General features: G+C 46.6%; 1 protein-coding gene across 1 annotated transcript in view; it reads left to right on the top strand.

Annotated features, from left to right (window-relative positions):
• The window catches only part of LOC102751423 (ribose-phosphate pyrophosphokinase 2), a 17,004-nt gene extending 8,416 nt beyond the window's left edge, over positions 1-8,588 (top strand). Inside the window, exons 3-5 of the mRNA XM_015563956.1 lie at positions 3,022-3,195; positions 4,439-4,598; positions 6,176-8,588. Coding sequence (XP_015419442.1) covers positions 3,104-3,195; positions 4,439-4,598; positions 6,176-6,268 — 345 coding nt within the window. The 5' untranslated portion in view covers positions 3,022-3,103 and the 3' untranslated portion in view covers positions 6,269-8,588. The remainder of the gene's footprint in view (positions 1-3,021; positions 3,196-4,438; positions 4,599-6,175) is intronic.
• The last annotated feature ends 6,475 nt before the right edge of the window (positions 8,589-15,063 follow it).

The raw sequence follows: 15,063 nt of genomic DNA, 5'->3' as shown, positions 1-15,063 counted from the left end.
CTAGTGTGTGTGTGTGTGTGTGTGTGTGTGTGTGTGTGTGTATATGATATATACTTTTTTGTTTCAGAGAGAGGAAGGGAGAGAGAGAGAGAGAGAGAAACAACAATGATGAGAGTGAATCCTAGATCGGCTGCCTCTTGCATGCCTCCTACTGGGGATCAAGCCCGCAACCCGGGCATGTGCCCCGAGTGGGAATCGAACCGTGACCACTGAGCCATGCCGGTTGGGCCAGATTTAATTTTTGTTTTGCTTTTGGAAGTAGTGTAAATGTGTCCAGAAGAAATGGAAACCAAACTATGCATTATTTTTCTTCTAGCTTTTTCCGCTTAAGATTTCCGAGGGATACATTTCTCAACATTATTTGTTAGGATTATATATTAAGTGTCAGTTACCTACATGCAAAGGAAGAGTTGTGAGCTTTTTAGGAATAGGAATGTTCTAGCAACTCGGGCTTTTTGCAGGGATATTTTCCTTTATTTCCTGCTTCTGGCATTAGCATTGGGTACCTGAAATGGTTGGGGTTCCCCACTCATGTCCCATGTTCACCCCCATCCCTACAAAGCCACATAGCTCAGCTTCTTCCCTACCCCCACCTCTGGGTCTCCCCGCTGGTCTGCTTGTTCACAGGGTAGGAGAGCAGGATCACCTGGCAGAGGTGTGAATGCAGGTTAAACTTGGACTTCATAGCCACAGGGGCATAGCCTTAGGCCACGAGAGTAGAGATGGGCTGTGGCCCAGGGCCTTGCCCTATGGAGGTCTTCCTGGTCCTTACAAATAAACCAACACTGGAATCTCTATGCACATTGTATACTAGAGGCCCGGTGCATGAAATTCATGCAGTGGGTTTGGCCCTCACAGCCACAGCCCGGCGGCTTGCCTCCTAAAGGTTGTTCGGCTGTCTGGTCTAATTAGCATATTATGCTTTTATTCTTATAGATAAGGAGTTCATGAGTCTTTTCTTGGGAAAATCTGTCCTGTTTTCTGAAAAACTAGCTTTCCTGAATTAGAGTTTAAATGGTTCCTCTTTTATGAAATTGGCATAAAGATAGTATATGTTTTAAAGCGATTATGGGGCCAAATCTTTGTCAGTATTCAAAAGTAATTTTTTTGCTCAATTCAATCCTTCAATTCGGGAACCAGTGGTAAATAGATTTTGAAATGAAGGGTGGAGCTAGTGCAACTCGGTTTGGGTTGGAGGCGGAAGGATACGTGTTTTGAAGGTAGAAAGCACGTGGGCCTCATCATGGTAACGCTTCCCTCCGCTTTGTGAACCTTGGAGATCTGAAGTGGGTGTCCTCTCTTAGCTAATCTCACGGTCTTTGGATTTAACTGGAAAGTTTGGGCCTTTGTCTGTTACGATTACTGGCATTTTCATTCGTGACCACCATCTTTGGTGCTTTAAAGTTGTTGTCCACTCTAGTCTCCCCCCGCCCCCCCAAATTAGACATTATCATTGTGGTTTTATACAATCAGCATTTACTTAGATCTGTCCACATATTGACTGCGGTCTTTGCTTACCTCTCCCCGGCCCACGGCATCTCAGTGCATCTGTTACCATTTTCCTTTTCCTTGGAGAGCTACCCCAAAGTCTCACTTTGAATTAAATTCTCCACTTGGGGGTTTTCATCATCCACAGCATGGGGGTTTGGACAGATAACCCTCAGAAGTGCCTGCGTGTAGTTTGCAACTCTCTCTCTCTACTAAGTATGGAGTTTGACACACGCATCCTCCCTGTCCACACCTGGGCAGCAGGTTTACCTTTAGTCCCTACTCTGAAGAGCTAACCGCCATCATCCGTGGGTTAATGTAGAGTCTCCCATTATGCTGTCCTCTCAGCTGAGCCCGAGGCTTTCTCTCACACCCCCCTTATCTCCTCCAAGATCATTTAAGGTTCCATAGACACCCTCAGGGCAGGAACTTAGCTGCATACCAGCCTCTCAGGATCCCCTACTTTTCCAGTCTCTGCTTCTGCGGATCCCCACTGCTCTTCCAGCTCCGCGATGCATTGACAAAGACATTCCCCTTTGCCGTCTCCGTTGTAGCCGCTTCCATCACGGACCAAAGGTGGCCTTGCCTTAGGTCTCATTTTCATTTCTGTCTTTGCTTGAGGTAACAGCTGTCACTGCGAATGTCAATGTAGAAACACCATTCAGATCGGAAAAAGGCGGCTGTAGTCTTTGATCAGGTTGGAAGCTGGTAAAATACCGGCCAAATAATGACCCAGTGTACAAATGGCAGTTTCTGGTGAACTGGCTTCAGCTTGTGCCTGTGATTTTAAAGACTACCAGGCAAGCACTTTCCCTCCCAGGAGCACGCCAGTGCCTCGCCCTCCCCCCGCTTCCCCACAGGAACTCATCTCCTAAACTAAGGGGCCCTGAGGGCTTGCAACCAGGGCAGCAGTGGACAGCGGCAGCTTGTCCCAGGCTCACCCTCAACCTGTCCCCAAGGCTCCCTTTTCTCTGACTTCTTAGTGAGCATCAGCAGCCCAGCCTCAGCTCATCATGGGGCTCTTTGGCCCCTTGAGTGTGGCTCTTCCACAAAATACCGACTTCTGCACATGGACCACGAAGTTTCAATCACACTGTATGTGCACGCCCGCACGTGGTATTTTGTGGAAGAGCCACACTCAAGGGACCAAAGAGCCGCATGTGGCTTGCGAGCCACGGTTTGCCGACCACTGCCCTAGGCCCTTCCTTGCTTTACTGTCCACAGCTTCAATAAAAATCCCTTTAAAAAAGCAGCACCAACAAATTGAATATCAGTTCCTCATCCAGTAGCTTTATCCAGTGGTCACGGCCCCCTGATATTCGTCCCCAGCGGCCGCAAAGGGTAGGCCATGTCCCTAGCACATTTCCCCCATGAGTGGCTCAGGAATAGCCCAGGCCAGGCGTGGCCTCACAAGTGAGACCTGATTCCTTCATTACCTTGAGTGCGGTTGGTTAGGACATTCCTAACATACAACTGGAGAGAACGAGATGTTTTGATGGACCGTGTTTAACAAGTCCTTTTGTGTCTGCACAGGGTCACGTCGATAGCCGACAGGTTGAATGTGGAATTTGCCTTGATCCACAAGGAGAGGAAGAAGGCGAACGAAGTGGACCGGATGGTGCTGGTGGGCGACGTGAAGAACCGCGTGGCCATCCTGGTGGATGACATGGCTGACACGTGTGGCACCATCTGCCACGCTGCTGACAAGTACGAGGGGCAGTTTGGGAAAGTGTTAGGCTATCTCATTAAGAAGGGAAAAATTTTAGCTTTAAAAAATTGGGCCTGTTTTTCTTTTTTTAAACATATGTTTATTGATTTCAGAGAGGAAGGAGAAGGGAGAGAGAGAGAGAGAGAGAGAGAGAGAGAGAGAGAGAGAAGAGAGAAACATCAATGATGAGAGAGAATCATTGATCGGCTGCCTCTTGCACACCCCACACTGGGGATCGAGTCCCCGACCCAGGATGTGCCCTGACCTGGAATCAAACCATGACCTCCTGGCTCACAGGTCGATGCTCAACCACTGAGCCACGCAGGCCAGGCACTATTTTTCTTAATTATTTCTGTTTGCTTAGCAGTGGCATTTCAGACCAAAGAAGATTGTAGGCCCATGATCTTTCCTTGGAAGGAGGAAGAACTTGGCCCTCTGTGACCTGGTTTCCATTTTCAAGGTTGAGCTGTCAGCAGATATTATAAAGGGTCCAAGGAGGTGTGTCCCCTGAAACAGCACCGGAAGAAAGAGACCGTCTTGCTGGCTTTCTCGGGCCCCACTTCCTTCTGGCCAGCCTTCACTGCAGCCTTCAAAGACAGCACGAAACCAAGAACAAAAAGTCGCTCAATGGGCCCTGGCCAGTGTGGTCCAGTGGATAGAGCATCAGCCCAAAGACTGAAGGATCCTGGTTTTGATTCCAGTTGGGGGCACATATCTCAGTGTGCAGGCTTGATCCCCGGGCAACCAATTGATGTGTCTCTTTCTCCCCCCCCTCCCCTTTCACTCTCCGTAAAACTCAATGGAGAAATATCCTAGGTTGAGGATTAACAAAGCAAAATCAATGATTTTCTCATATTCATATGTCAGAATGATGGTATTCTGGCGGTTTGCATTTAAACCAGTGGCTCTCAGCTCAGGGCAGTTTTGCTCCCTAAGAAACATTTTGAGTTGTCCCAGCTGAGGGGCGGGGGGAGGGGGAATTGCCACGGTGCAACCCAGGGGTGCAGCGCAACAGAGAAATCCCAGGGTTCAAGGCCAGGGTCAGTAGTCCTGGATTCAAGGCAGGCAACGTATGTTGCCAGCACGTCCCTGAAAGACCGTTTTCGGCTAATCAGTGGGCATGACATCAGTTTCATGCTTTCCTTTATGGGGCACGCTTTTTGCTTTTAAATTCACACTAAGAAGAGACTGTTGTTTGTTTATTTTGCGGTTTTGTTTTGTTTTTTGTCTTCCGTCTTATAGGCTGATCTCGGCCGGAGCCACCAAAGTTTATGCCATCCTGACCCATGGGATCTTCTCCGGGCCGGCTATTTCCAGAATAAATAGTGCCCCCTTTGAGGCCGTTGTTGTCACAAACACAATCCCGCAAGAGGAAAAAATGAATCACTGCTCCAAGATCCAGGTACTGTCGACACCGCAGGCAGAGCCAGGCAGCGAGGCTCCTACCTTAGATCCCGAAAAGCAGCATCGAGCCTTCTGGGTGCGACTGCTCCCCGAGGCCACTGTCCGCAGTGGTCTCAGCTTCTCCCGTGGGAGGGCCTCATGCTTGTTAGGTCTCTGAGAAAGGCTGGGGCTGGCAGAGGTCAAAGTCGGAAATAGTAAGTGAATAAAACCACAATAGAAAAACAGGAGGGCCCAGCCAGTGTGGCTCAGTGGTTGAGTGTTGACCTATGAACCAGGAGGTCACGGTTTGATTCCTGATCAGAGCACATGCCTGGGTTGCAGGCTTCGTCCCCAGCCATAGCTAACCAGAAACATCCTTTTCTCGGGTGTTAGTTTATTTATAGATTTTTATTGATTTCAGAGAGGAAGGGAGAGGGAGAGAGAGAGAGAAACATCAATGATGAGAAAGAATCATGGATCGGCTACCTCCTGCACGCCCCACACTAGGGATCGGGCCCAGGAGGCAGCTGATCCACGATTCTCTCATCATTGATGTTTCCATCTCTCCCTCTCCCTCTCTGAAATCAGTAAAAATAAATGTAAAGAAAAAAGAAAAACAGTAGGAACAGACTGTGCTGAAGCTAAACAGAATTAACATAGGGCCCAACAAGTCCACCTGATTAGTCGCAGTTGAGAGTCTGCAAGCAATGGCCCACGGGTCCAATCTGGCCTACCATCTGCTTTTGTAAATAAAGTTTTATTAGAACATGCCTGTTCATTTATATATTGTCTATGGCTGTTCTCACACTACAACAACTGAGTTGAGTCTGGCCTACAAAGTAGGAAATATTTATTACCGAGCCCTTTACAGAAAAAGCAGTTGTTGGCTGGTCCTTGATTTAGAATCATGATAGCTGTGCTCTTAAGTTATATAGTCACTGCATTTTCTGAAACCAAGAGAGAGAAACCTTCCATATAATCGAATAAAATCAATTATATTGAAAAACAACAAACGGTTCCCGCAAGTTTGGCTCAGTGGCTAGAGCGTCGGCCTGCGGACTGAAGGGTCCTGGGTTTGATTCTGGTCAAGGGCACATGCCTGAGTTGCAGGCCCGATCCCCAGTGTGGGGCCTGCAGGAGGCAGCCGGTCAATGACTCTGTCTCATCATTGATGTTTCTCTCTCTCTCTCTCGCTCCCTTCCTCTCTGAAATCAATAAAAATCTATAAATAAACAAACACCATAGAAAAGGATGTTTCTGGTTAGCCACGGCCCTGAAACGCTTTTGAGTATCTGCCCAGAACATGTAATTATAGATGTGTTTTCCGATGGTCTTAGGCGACCCTGTACAAGGGTTGTTCGACCCCCAAAGGGGTCGCGACCCACAGGTTGAGAACCACTGCCATAGGATTTGGTGTAACAGGTTGTAAATTTGGACACTGGCCCAAGGCCGTCTGTCCTCTCAACAGTAGGTGTGGGAGGTCTTGATTGAGCTCATCTTGCAGTTGGAGAAATACTGTAGGTTTTGGGGCTTTTATGTCTATAATGAAATCTGATGCCTCTCTTTCCTGGCCCCTTCTCTGTTTTTGGCATTTAGGTTATTGACATTTCGATGATCTTGGCCGAGGCGATCCGCAGGACCCACAACGGTGAATCCGTGTCCTACCTGTTCAGCCACGTGCCGCTGTGAATCCAGACGGGAGCGCGGAGCGAGCCTGCTGGCTTCTGACTAATGTGTTTTCACCTGATTCTTAGCTTTAGGGCTCAGCAGTTAGAACGCAAGACATCAGATCGTTGTGCCCTCCAACACCCACTGTTTCTTTCTTTGCACCTCGAGACCCTTTCTTTCCAGTTTGGGGTGAGGGCGGGTTATTGATCTGTGCACTGTCCTAAACCAGAAATATTCCTGTCATCCTGACTTGTTTTCACAGGTGACATTTCCCTTTGTCCTGTCAATATTTTGAGGCCACAACTTTCAGGTATATAATTCCAACGTGTGGAAGTTCATAATTTATATATTTCAGGGTTGCCAACGGTGACGTTAGGATAAAGACTTCCATGCAGGCACACAGTGATAATACTTACAGACATTTGGGTGTAGAATGAGCCCTTTTAAGAACACTTTAGAAAATTTATAATACCGTGATTTTTTGGTTTGTTATTGTGCTTCATTGGGACCAAATTTTATGTCGTGTGAGACGGCCTGTCGCTGTTACCACTTCTGAAAATCATGTAACGGTCACATTTTAGAAATGTCATGTTCTCAGATTCCAAAATGATGCTCAGTGAGATATGGGATTTAGAACCTGTTCTGAGAGTGTCCGCGCTCACGGTCACAGCACGCTTGCCTCTGTCCATCCTAGATGGACAGTTCTTTGGGCATCTTGTCCTGCCGTCTTGTTGTCTTAGGTGACCTGTGTAGCTCTAGCTTTCACTTTGCCTTTCTCCCCAGTAATTTCATGGTGTGGATTTCCACCGAAACAAAACCGTGTCAGCCCCCTCCGCTTGACTAATCGGATCATCATTTTGCTTTTGACATCAATAAAAAGGTGGATTTGGGCGAGTTACACCGAATGCGTATTTCCACGGCATTCGTTTTGATGTTGAATGTGCTTTTGTTTTTCCTAGTCGGAAGCAGCAAGTCTAGGCAACTGATTATTTCAACTAAAGCCACTACCTGAAAAATGGGGGGCAAGATGGGCCCACGCAAAAGATACCAATAAGCAAGCATTAGCTCCTGCATTGAAATGATATTCAAATGGGGGCCCAGGAGTGGTGGTGGGGGGAAGATTGCTTGCTCCCCAAGATGGGCCCTTTATGACATCCTCCTACGTGAGGCGTCTCCCCGACTCTGCAGAAGGCATGCTTGCCTCTTGGTGAATTTCATTGCGTGCACATCGGGGTGCAATCACCTGAATCCTCCAGCCCCACAAGAGGAGAACTTGCCCGCGTAGAATCATAAGCGGCAGTCTCCCCCCCCCTTCCTCTACTGAATCTTAAAACTGGGAGATCGGAATCAAGTCTTTCAATTCTGCGGGTGCAAAAGGGGAATCTATTGAAGCCATGAACCAGTAAAGCAGCCTTTAAGGTCTCGAGCCTCATTGCAGCAGAGGTGAGGTGGAATGGAGGTGAAAGAGGGTCATTTTGGTCATCGCAAAAACTAGCATTTGTCGCACCTTTAAATGGTTTTGGAGGGGCAATGGCATAGCCTGGGAAAGCCAGCTGTATACTACAGATGGCTGAATCTAAAAAGAGCCAACTTGAAATATGTAAAGAGTTTATTTAGATGTGTAGTTTTGATTTTTCATAAGTGAGTGATATCTGTATTTCTTGGAATCTACGCATAGAGAAGTGAAAATGTAGTGATGAACTTGCATACGCATACTTAGACAGCTAGGCATACGAGTGTGGACATGTTGCCATGGCTACAACCAGTTGATTTGAAGGTAATCATCTTATCTAACGTTGATAGTAACATAGAGTTAATTTGCCAATAATCTGCAGATTAAAACATGATAGAAAATCGGTTGTAATTCTCTGAATTTAGGAACCGAGAGTGTGTGACATTCTTCAGCACCACGGGTGTGTCTGGGAGTGCTTCTAATACATTGACTAACTCTTTAGACTAGACTAGGCCGCACACAGTGGCGGTATGGAGATGAGCTATTTGGTTGCAGTTCAGCCCGGCACTTATTTTTATTGCTGCTGATGCAGAAGCATTTAAGTGAGAACCCTGGGGATGTGGGTCCTGCCCAGCCCTGCGGAAGTGGGGGTACATCTAACCAAAAAGGGGAGCCGAGAACTGTGGACATACCAGAATCGCTCAGCCTCCAACTTCATCTATATTCATACGCTAACTCATAGGCTAACTGTCCTTTGTTAGGGGAGATGTCGGCTAGATTGGGAACCTGTCACTTGCAGTGCTTGTATTGGTTTAGAACATGAGATTGTAAGCTCTTCCAACGCTGTGCTAAAACATTTCAATAAAGTCATGCTGCTGCTTTCCTTCATGGTGTGTGTCATTGCGGAGTATGTGTTTGGGCAGAGTGAGTTCTCTGTGGCACCTGAAAATGTGTGTGCTGCTTCCCGACTATCAGCCGCCACAGCAAAGGACAGAAAAGCCAGAAGTGTTTTGAAGTCAACTCTTTTCCATTTGGATGGTATTTCTGAAGGATGGATTCGCAGTCTCCTTGCCCCCAAGTATACAGCTGTGTCGCATAAGGCGTCCAAGTTGGTCGTTCTAGATCAGCGGTTCTCAACCTTCTGGCCCTTTGCATACAGTTCCTCATATTGTGACCCAACCATAAAATGATTTTCGTTGCTACTTCCTAACTGTCATGTTGCTACTGTTATGAATTGGCATGTAAATATCTGATGCAGGATGGTCTTAGGCGACCTCTGTGAAAGGGTCGTTCAACCGCCAAAGGGGTCGCGACCCACAGGTTGAGAACCACTGTTCTAGATGTTTCCTGTAAAATTGTAGATCACACAGTGTGTTTACGCAGCAAAGGAGTCATGCTCAGGATCCAGAAGTAGAGCAGACCAAACCTAAGTGTAGGCCCCTAGAGGTTTTGCGCGTGCTTTGATTTCCGAAGTGCCAGGAAGTTTCCTGCTCCCCTTTAAGTTACCCCCATGGGGACAAAGTAAATTTATAATTACGTTTGCCCAGTAACACTCAGTGTGGCTAACGGAGCATGGCAACCTTTTGTCTTAAAGTCCCAGTGAAATATAAAGAACTAAAACCAGGTTGATTGAGGCAGATCTATTTAAGACAGAATGTGATAGAATGTACTAGAAGGGAGGGAGAACATGAAGGAGTGCTGGAAACACCAAAAGCACTTCAGTTCCACCTGGCAAGGCTGTCACACCTCTGGGAGTGTTCCACTGCTTGTGACAGGTCTCACCCAGGCGGACAATTTGCATATTAACTTTTTATATAGATACATATAATACAGGCATGTTAAAATGTTGGCCTGACCTGGGCCCTGGTTGGGGCTTGTGCAGGCAACCAATTGATATGTTTCTCTCACATCAATATTTCTCTCGTCTTTCCCTCTCTCTTCCACTCTCTAAAAATCAATGGAAAAATACCCTCAGGTGAGGGTTAACAAAAAAAAAAGAAAAGAAAAAGGTCATAGGCTCCCAGCCTCCCCCACTGGGGCACCAGACATGTGAACAAAGCCATCTGACTTCAACCTCATGAGACCCCCCAACTGAGACCAACAGAAGAACAGCCCAGCAGAGCCCCGCCAACCCACAGAGGGGTGGACACATAAAATGGTAGCTGTGTAAGCCGACAAGTTTCGCAGTGGTTTGTTACCCAGCGATAGATAATTGAAACATGACAGCATCCAATATGAATAGTTGCATCAAATATGGAAAATAAATCTTTCGAATCACAAACTCCAAAAAGCCTTTTTGTTATTTTCTAGTTCAATGCCCGAGGACCTGGCAGATTAGATGACTTGCAGAAAGAACATGGGCAGTGGAGTCAAAAACACATGAACTGTAACCCAGTTTTGCATATTACTAGATCTATGAGTTCTTAGAATATCAGCTTCCTTGTGGGCAAATCTGGCTTCCACACCAGCTCCCACACAGGTGGGTTTTTTTGTTTTGTTTTAAATATTTTATTGATTTTTTACAAAGAGGAAGGGAGAGGGATAGTTAGAAACATCGATGAGAGAGAAACATCGACCAGCTGCCTCCTGCACACCTCCTACTGGGGATGTGCCCGCAACCCAGGTACATGCCCTTGACTGGAATCAAACCTGGGACCCTTCAGTCCGCAGGCCGACGCTCTATCCACTGAGCCAAACCAGTCAGGGCTCCCACACAGGTGTTTTATTCTCCAGCTTTGTGAGTGATGGCTCTTCTAACGCAATGGAATCATGAATAGAATGAAGGAATATATAGGTGTGAGTTACCATTTTTACTAGGAAGTCACGTCTCTCAATCACAAGTGGCTGTTCTTTCCACTCTACCTGACTCCTAATGAAGTTACTTCATGGGTCTGCGCAGGCCACGTGGCCAGACAGACTCTGTGATGCCCCCCTGGCAAAACTGCTTCGGATTATTCAAGGCAGCGGGCCTCCTGTTGGAGCCCATGGCAACCATAAATAGCCTTTTCTCTTTTTAAGCAAGTCATCTCCTCCGTTATTTGCATCAGGGGCTTTTTTCTTTCAAAGCGTCTGACCCTTAAGACTCTTCAGGAGAACTCTGAGACTCACGTGGGACCAGTCCTCAATAGGAAAGAAGATTTTTGTCACACGAATGTGCATATCCTGTCAAGAACACTTTCATTTCAAGGTAAAATGAAACTTACAGCCCTGAGCAGAGAGGTGCTGCACAATTCACTTTAAAAGGGGGGATGAGAAACAAAAGACAAGGTGAGCCCTGGCTGGGTTGCTCAGTGGTTGAGAGTATTGGCCTACAGACTGAAGGGTCCCGGGTTCGATTCCAGTCAAGGCCACATGCTTGGGTTCCATCCCTGGCCCGGGTTAGGGCGCGTGCAGGAGGCAACCAATCAATGTGTCTGTCTCACATGGATATTTCTCTCTATCTCTTTCCCCCTCCCTTCCACTCTCTCTGAAAATCAACTGGGGGGGGGGATATCCTTGAGTGAGGATTAACAACAACAACAAAAACTCTCAAAAGGTAAGGACATGCTCCGTACAAAGGAACTATGTAGCCCGTGTTGTGTGTCCACGTGTCATTTACAAAGAGCAGACTCAGGGTATCTGCAAATTTCTAATAAAGAATATGATTTGTTCCAACTAAAAGGGTTAAAGCTGCAGCCTTGTTATAAAAAATGCCATTAAAGTCCTCTCACCTTTTCATGAAGCAGCCCCTGACTTTCAGGATCTAAGAGTGGAAACAGGCAGCAGTAATTGGGGAACCGATGGGGTTAATACCTACTTCTCATGCTCACCCAAATCAAGCAACTTGCATAGAGAAGCAATAACCCGAATTATTCTTCCCCAAGCCAGAAGCGTGGCATTGGGCAGACCAGCGCAATTTGCTTAAGCCTTAAGGGATTTATTTAGGTTCCCATCAGCTGTAGGCGAGTAGGTACCAGGAAGTGGTTCTACTGAACCACTTTGATGTCTATGCTGGAGGGAAAGGGCAGAGATGGGACTCAACCCTGGGCTTCTGTCCCCAGCTGTGGACTTGTTCAGCCACCACTGTGGATGCTGGCTCAAGTCTTGCTTTCTTTTTAATTTCAGAGACTTAATCCCAGGAGTCCTTCAAAGTTTAAATCTCTAGATTAACATGACACTAAACTAGGGCTGCCAGATTAAATACAGGAAGCCCAATTAAATTTGAATTTTTGTTGTTGTTAATCCTCACCCGAGGATAATTTTCCATTGATTTTTCAAGGGAGATTGGAAGAGAGAGGGAAAGACAGAGAAACATCGATGTGAGAGAGACACATCGATTGGTTGCCTCCTGCATGAGCCCCAACCAGGGCCTGGGCTGGGGAGGAGCCTGCAACCAAGGTACGTGCTCTTGATCAGAATCAAACCCGGGACCCTTTGGTCTGCAGGCCGAGGCTCTATCCACTGAGCCAACCCAGCTGGGGCTAAATTTGAGTTTTAGATAAACAGCCAATTGTTAGTATGAGCATGTCCCAATTTGCCAAATTTAGCAACCCTACACTAAACCTTACCTACCCACCTAGGGCGGTTCCAGATCCACCAAAAAGAAAAAAACAAAATGCAAGGAGACTCAGAAAACCAAGCACGAGGCAGACCAGCCAATGAGAGGCCCGCTTTCATAAGGCACATAGAAGACCTCGGGCTCTACAGCCAATGATCGCTCTGGAGCTAACTAGCCTGCAGGAGACTGGGCCCAGGATGCGGCCATCTTCGGGGCCATCAACTAACTCTTCAGCAGAAGGTCTTGCACAGCTTCAAGGTTAGTCATTGCACTGCTGCTTGTAATACCAAAGATCTGAAACAGCCCAGCTGCCCAGCAATAGAGGGATGCTTCCATAAAGTGTGGATTATCCAGACAGCGAAGGCATTCTAGCTGTGAGAAAAGAGGAGGATGCCCCTATAGAAGGTGTAGAAGGAACGCCACAAGAAAAGACAAGTGAGGAACAAAGTAGGGGGAGGAGACGGGGGAAGGATTAACAAAACCTCTGGAAAGACAAATAAGGAACTGATAACGATGGTTTCTCGTGGGCATGGGGCAGGGGTGGAATTGGAAAAATGGCGCGTGACGAGATGACGATTTGTTCATTCTGTGTCCATCTACGCATGCGCGTGTGTCTATATCTGAGCAGACGAGTTCACAGCAGGCCTGAGGCTGCTGTCATTAGAAAGGGCTGGATCCAAGGCTGGCCTTGGACTGGCTGTGGGAACTTGGATTCCTCGTGGGGCCTCCCTATTCCCAGAGCTGGGAAGGGAGTGGCTCGCTGTGGCTAAAATGTGTTTGTAAACGGTGTGACTTATACCCGACACCTGCTTTCCTCCCAGGGTCTGGAATCTGGGTGCGAGTCGGGCAGAGGATGCCCACGTGACTGGCCCCACCGAAAACCCTGGGTGCCGTCTCTCCTGAGCTGCCCCAGAAGGCAGCATGTCCTGTGTGTTTTCTCAGCTGGTGCTGGGCATTGAGTGCACCCTGAGCTCGTGCTTGGCTCCCTCCATCGTTGCTCCACGTACCTTTCCCGGGTACTCATTTTGGGTTGTATCTTTTCACTTTAATGAATCATAGCTGTGTGTCTCCCTAGTGAATCACTAAATGAGGGATGCTCTGGGGTACCCCTAACAGCTATCTAAGCATCTATCTATTATCCTATAGAATAAAAGCATAATATGCAAATTGTCCCCTCAACCAGGAGTTGTCCAGGAGAAAGGAGGGAGGCCCTGAGTGGAGGCAGCGGCAGGCGGCCGGGGGAAGGGAGGGAGTACCAATAACTTTTAAAATGTTAGTAGCCAAGCTTTACTTTTCTATCAATCATCTATCTATCTTTCATCTAAGTCTATATCTATCTATCTATCTATCTATATCTATCTATCTATCATCTATCTATCTATCTATCTATCTATCTATCTATCTATCTATCTATATCTATCATCTAATCTATTGTGTATCTATCCATTATCTATCATCTATCTATACCACATGAATATATATTATCTATGAAAAGAAAAGAAAAATGAAAGTCCTTCACTTTTAATTTTCCTAACTAAAAGCCCCATTCGAAATGCTTTCAGAGAGAGAAATAGAAACAGAGAGTGAGACAGAGAGATAGAGAGAGAAATGAAAGGAACAAAGAATGCAACACATTTCACTGCCTCAATCTATAAGGAGACCAAATTCGTGTAGCTTTTAAATGGCAGCGTTAGTTTTTGTCCCAGAAAAAACCGTTTTTTCAGCTTTTACACATTAATGTTTCAAAATCTTAGGGCTTTGTTCTAGAAGGATATGTCCCTCTTTGTACATATAGAACAATCGGGCACATAACTAGAAATATAGTTCTGCCATTTAGAACATTTTCATCACAGAGTTTAAAGTCACCTTGGGGGTTGGGGGGAATATCACACATTAAAAACGTTTTTATATAAAGATTGGTTTCTTCTAGTACTTTTAATGTTGAATGTCTGCATTGAAATCTTTAAAAAATATTTTTTTATTGATTTCAGAGAGGGAGGGAGAGAGAGAAAGAAACATCAATAATGAAAGAAAATCATTGATCAGCTGCCTCCTGCACACCCCCTACTGGGAATTAAGACCACAACCCAGGCATGTGCCCTTGACCAGAATCAAACCTGGGACCCTTCAGTCTGCAGGCCGATGCTCTGTCCACTGAGCCAAACCTGCTAGGGCTTCATTTAGATTTTTTAATTATATGAAACTAGAGTCCTGGTGCACAAATTCGTGCACCGGTGGGGTCTCTCAGCCTGGCCAGTGATTGGGGCCAATCGGGGGCTGTCTTATCCAGTCCTGATCGGGGCCGATGGGGGCCGGCCAGCCAGGGAGGGATCGAGGAAGGTTGGCTAGCCGGGAAAGGACCATGGGAGGGCTCCAGGGCATGTCTGGCCCATCTGGCCCAGTCCCGATTGGCTGGACCCCAGCAGCAAGCTAACCTACTGGTTGGAGTATCTGCCCCCTGGTGGGCAGTGTGCGTCATAGTGACTGGTCAAGTGGTCGACCGAATGGGCGACTGAATGGTCAGACACTTAGCACGTTAGGCTTTTATAGATTATTTTTGCTGTAAGAAACAAGGTCGGACTATAGCTTGTTTTTAAAAAAAATTTAGTCAGTTGCCCAACATTATTTTAATTCCTTTTGCAATTGATGTGACTTTAAACTAATGTGCCATTAATTCCTCTTTCACTGATGTACTGGTACTGTACCATTGCAGGGAATGCAGCATTACAATGCCTTTATAGATCTGAAGGAGAACTTTTCCCCTTGTTACTTCTTTTTTTAAAAAAAATATTTATTGTTCAGATGATTGCAGTTGTTCCTCTTTTT

Source organism: Myotis davidii, unplaced genomic scaffold (assembly GCF_000327345.1).
Source record: "Myotis davidii unplaced genomic scaffold, ASM32734v1 scaffold1277, whole genome shotgun sequence".
Lineage (NCBI taxonomy): Eukaryota > Metazoa > Chordata > Mammalia > Chiroptera > Vespertilionidae > Myotis > Myotis davidii.
This window is presented reverse-complemented; position numbering and strand designations above follow the sequence as displayed.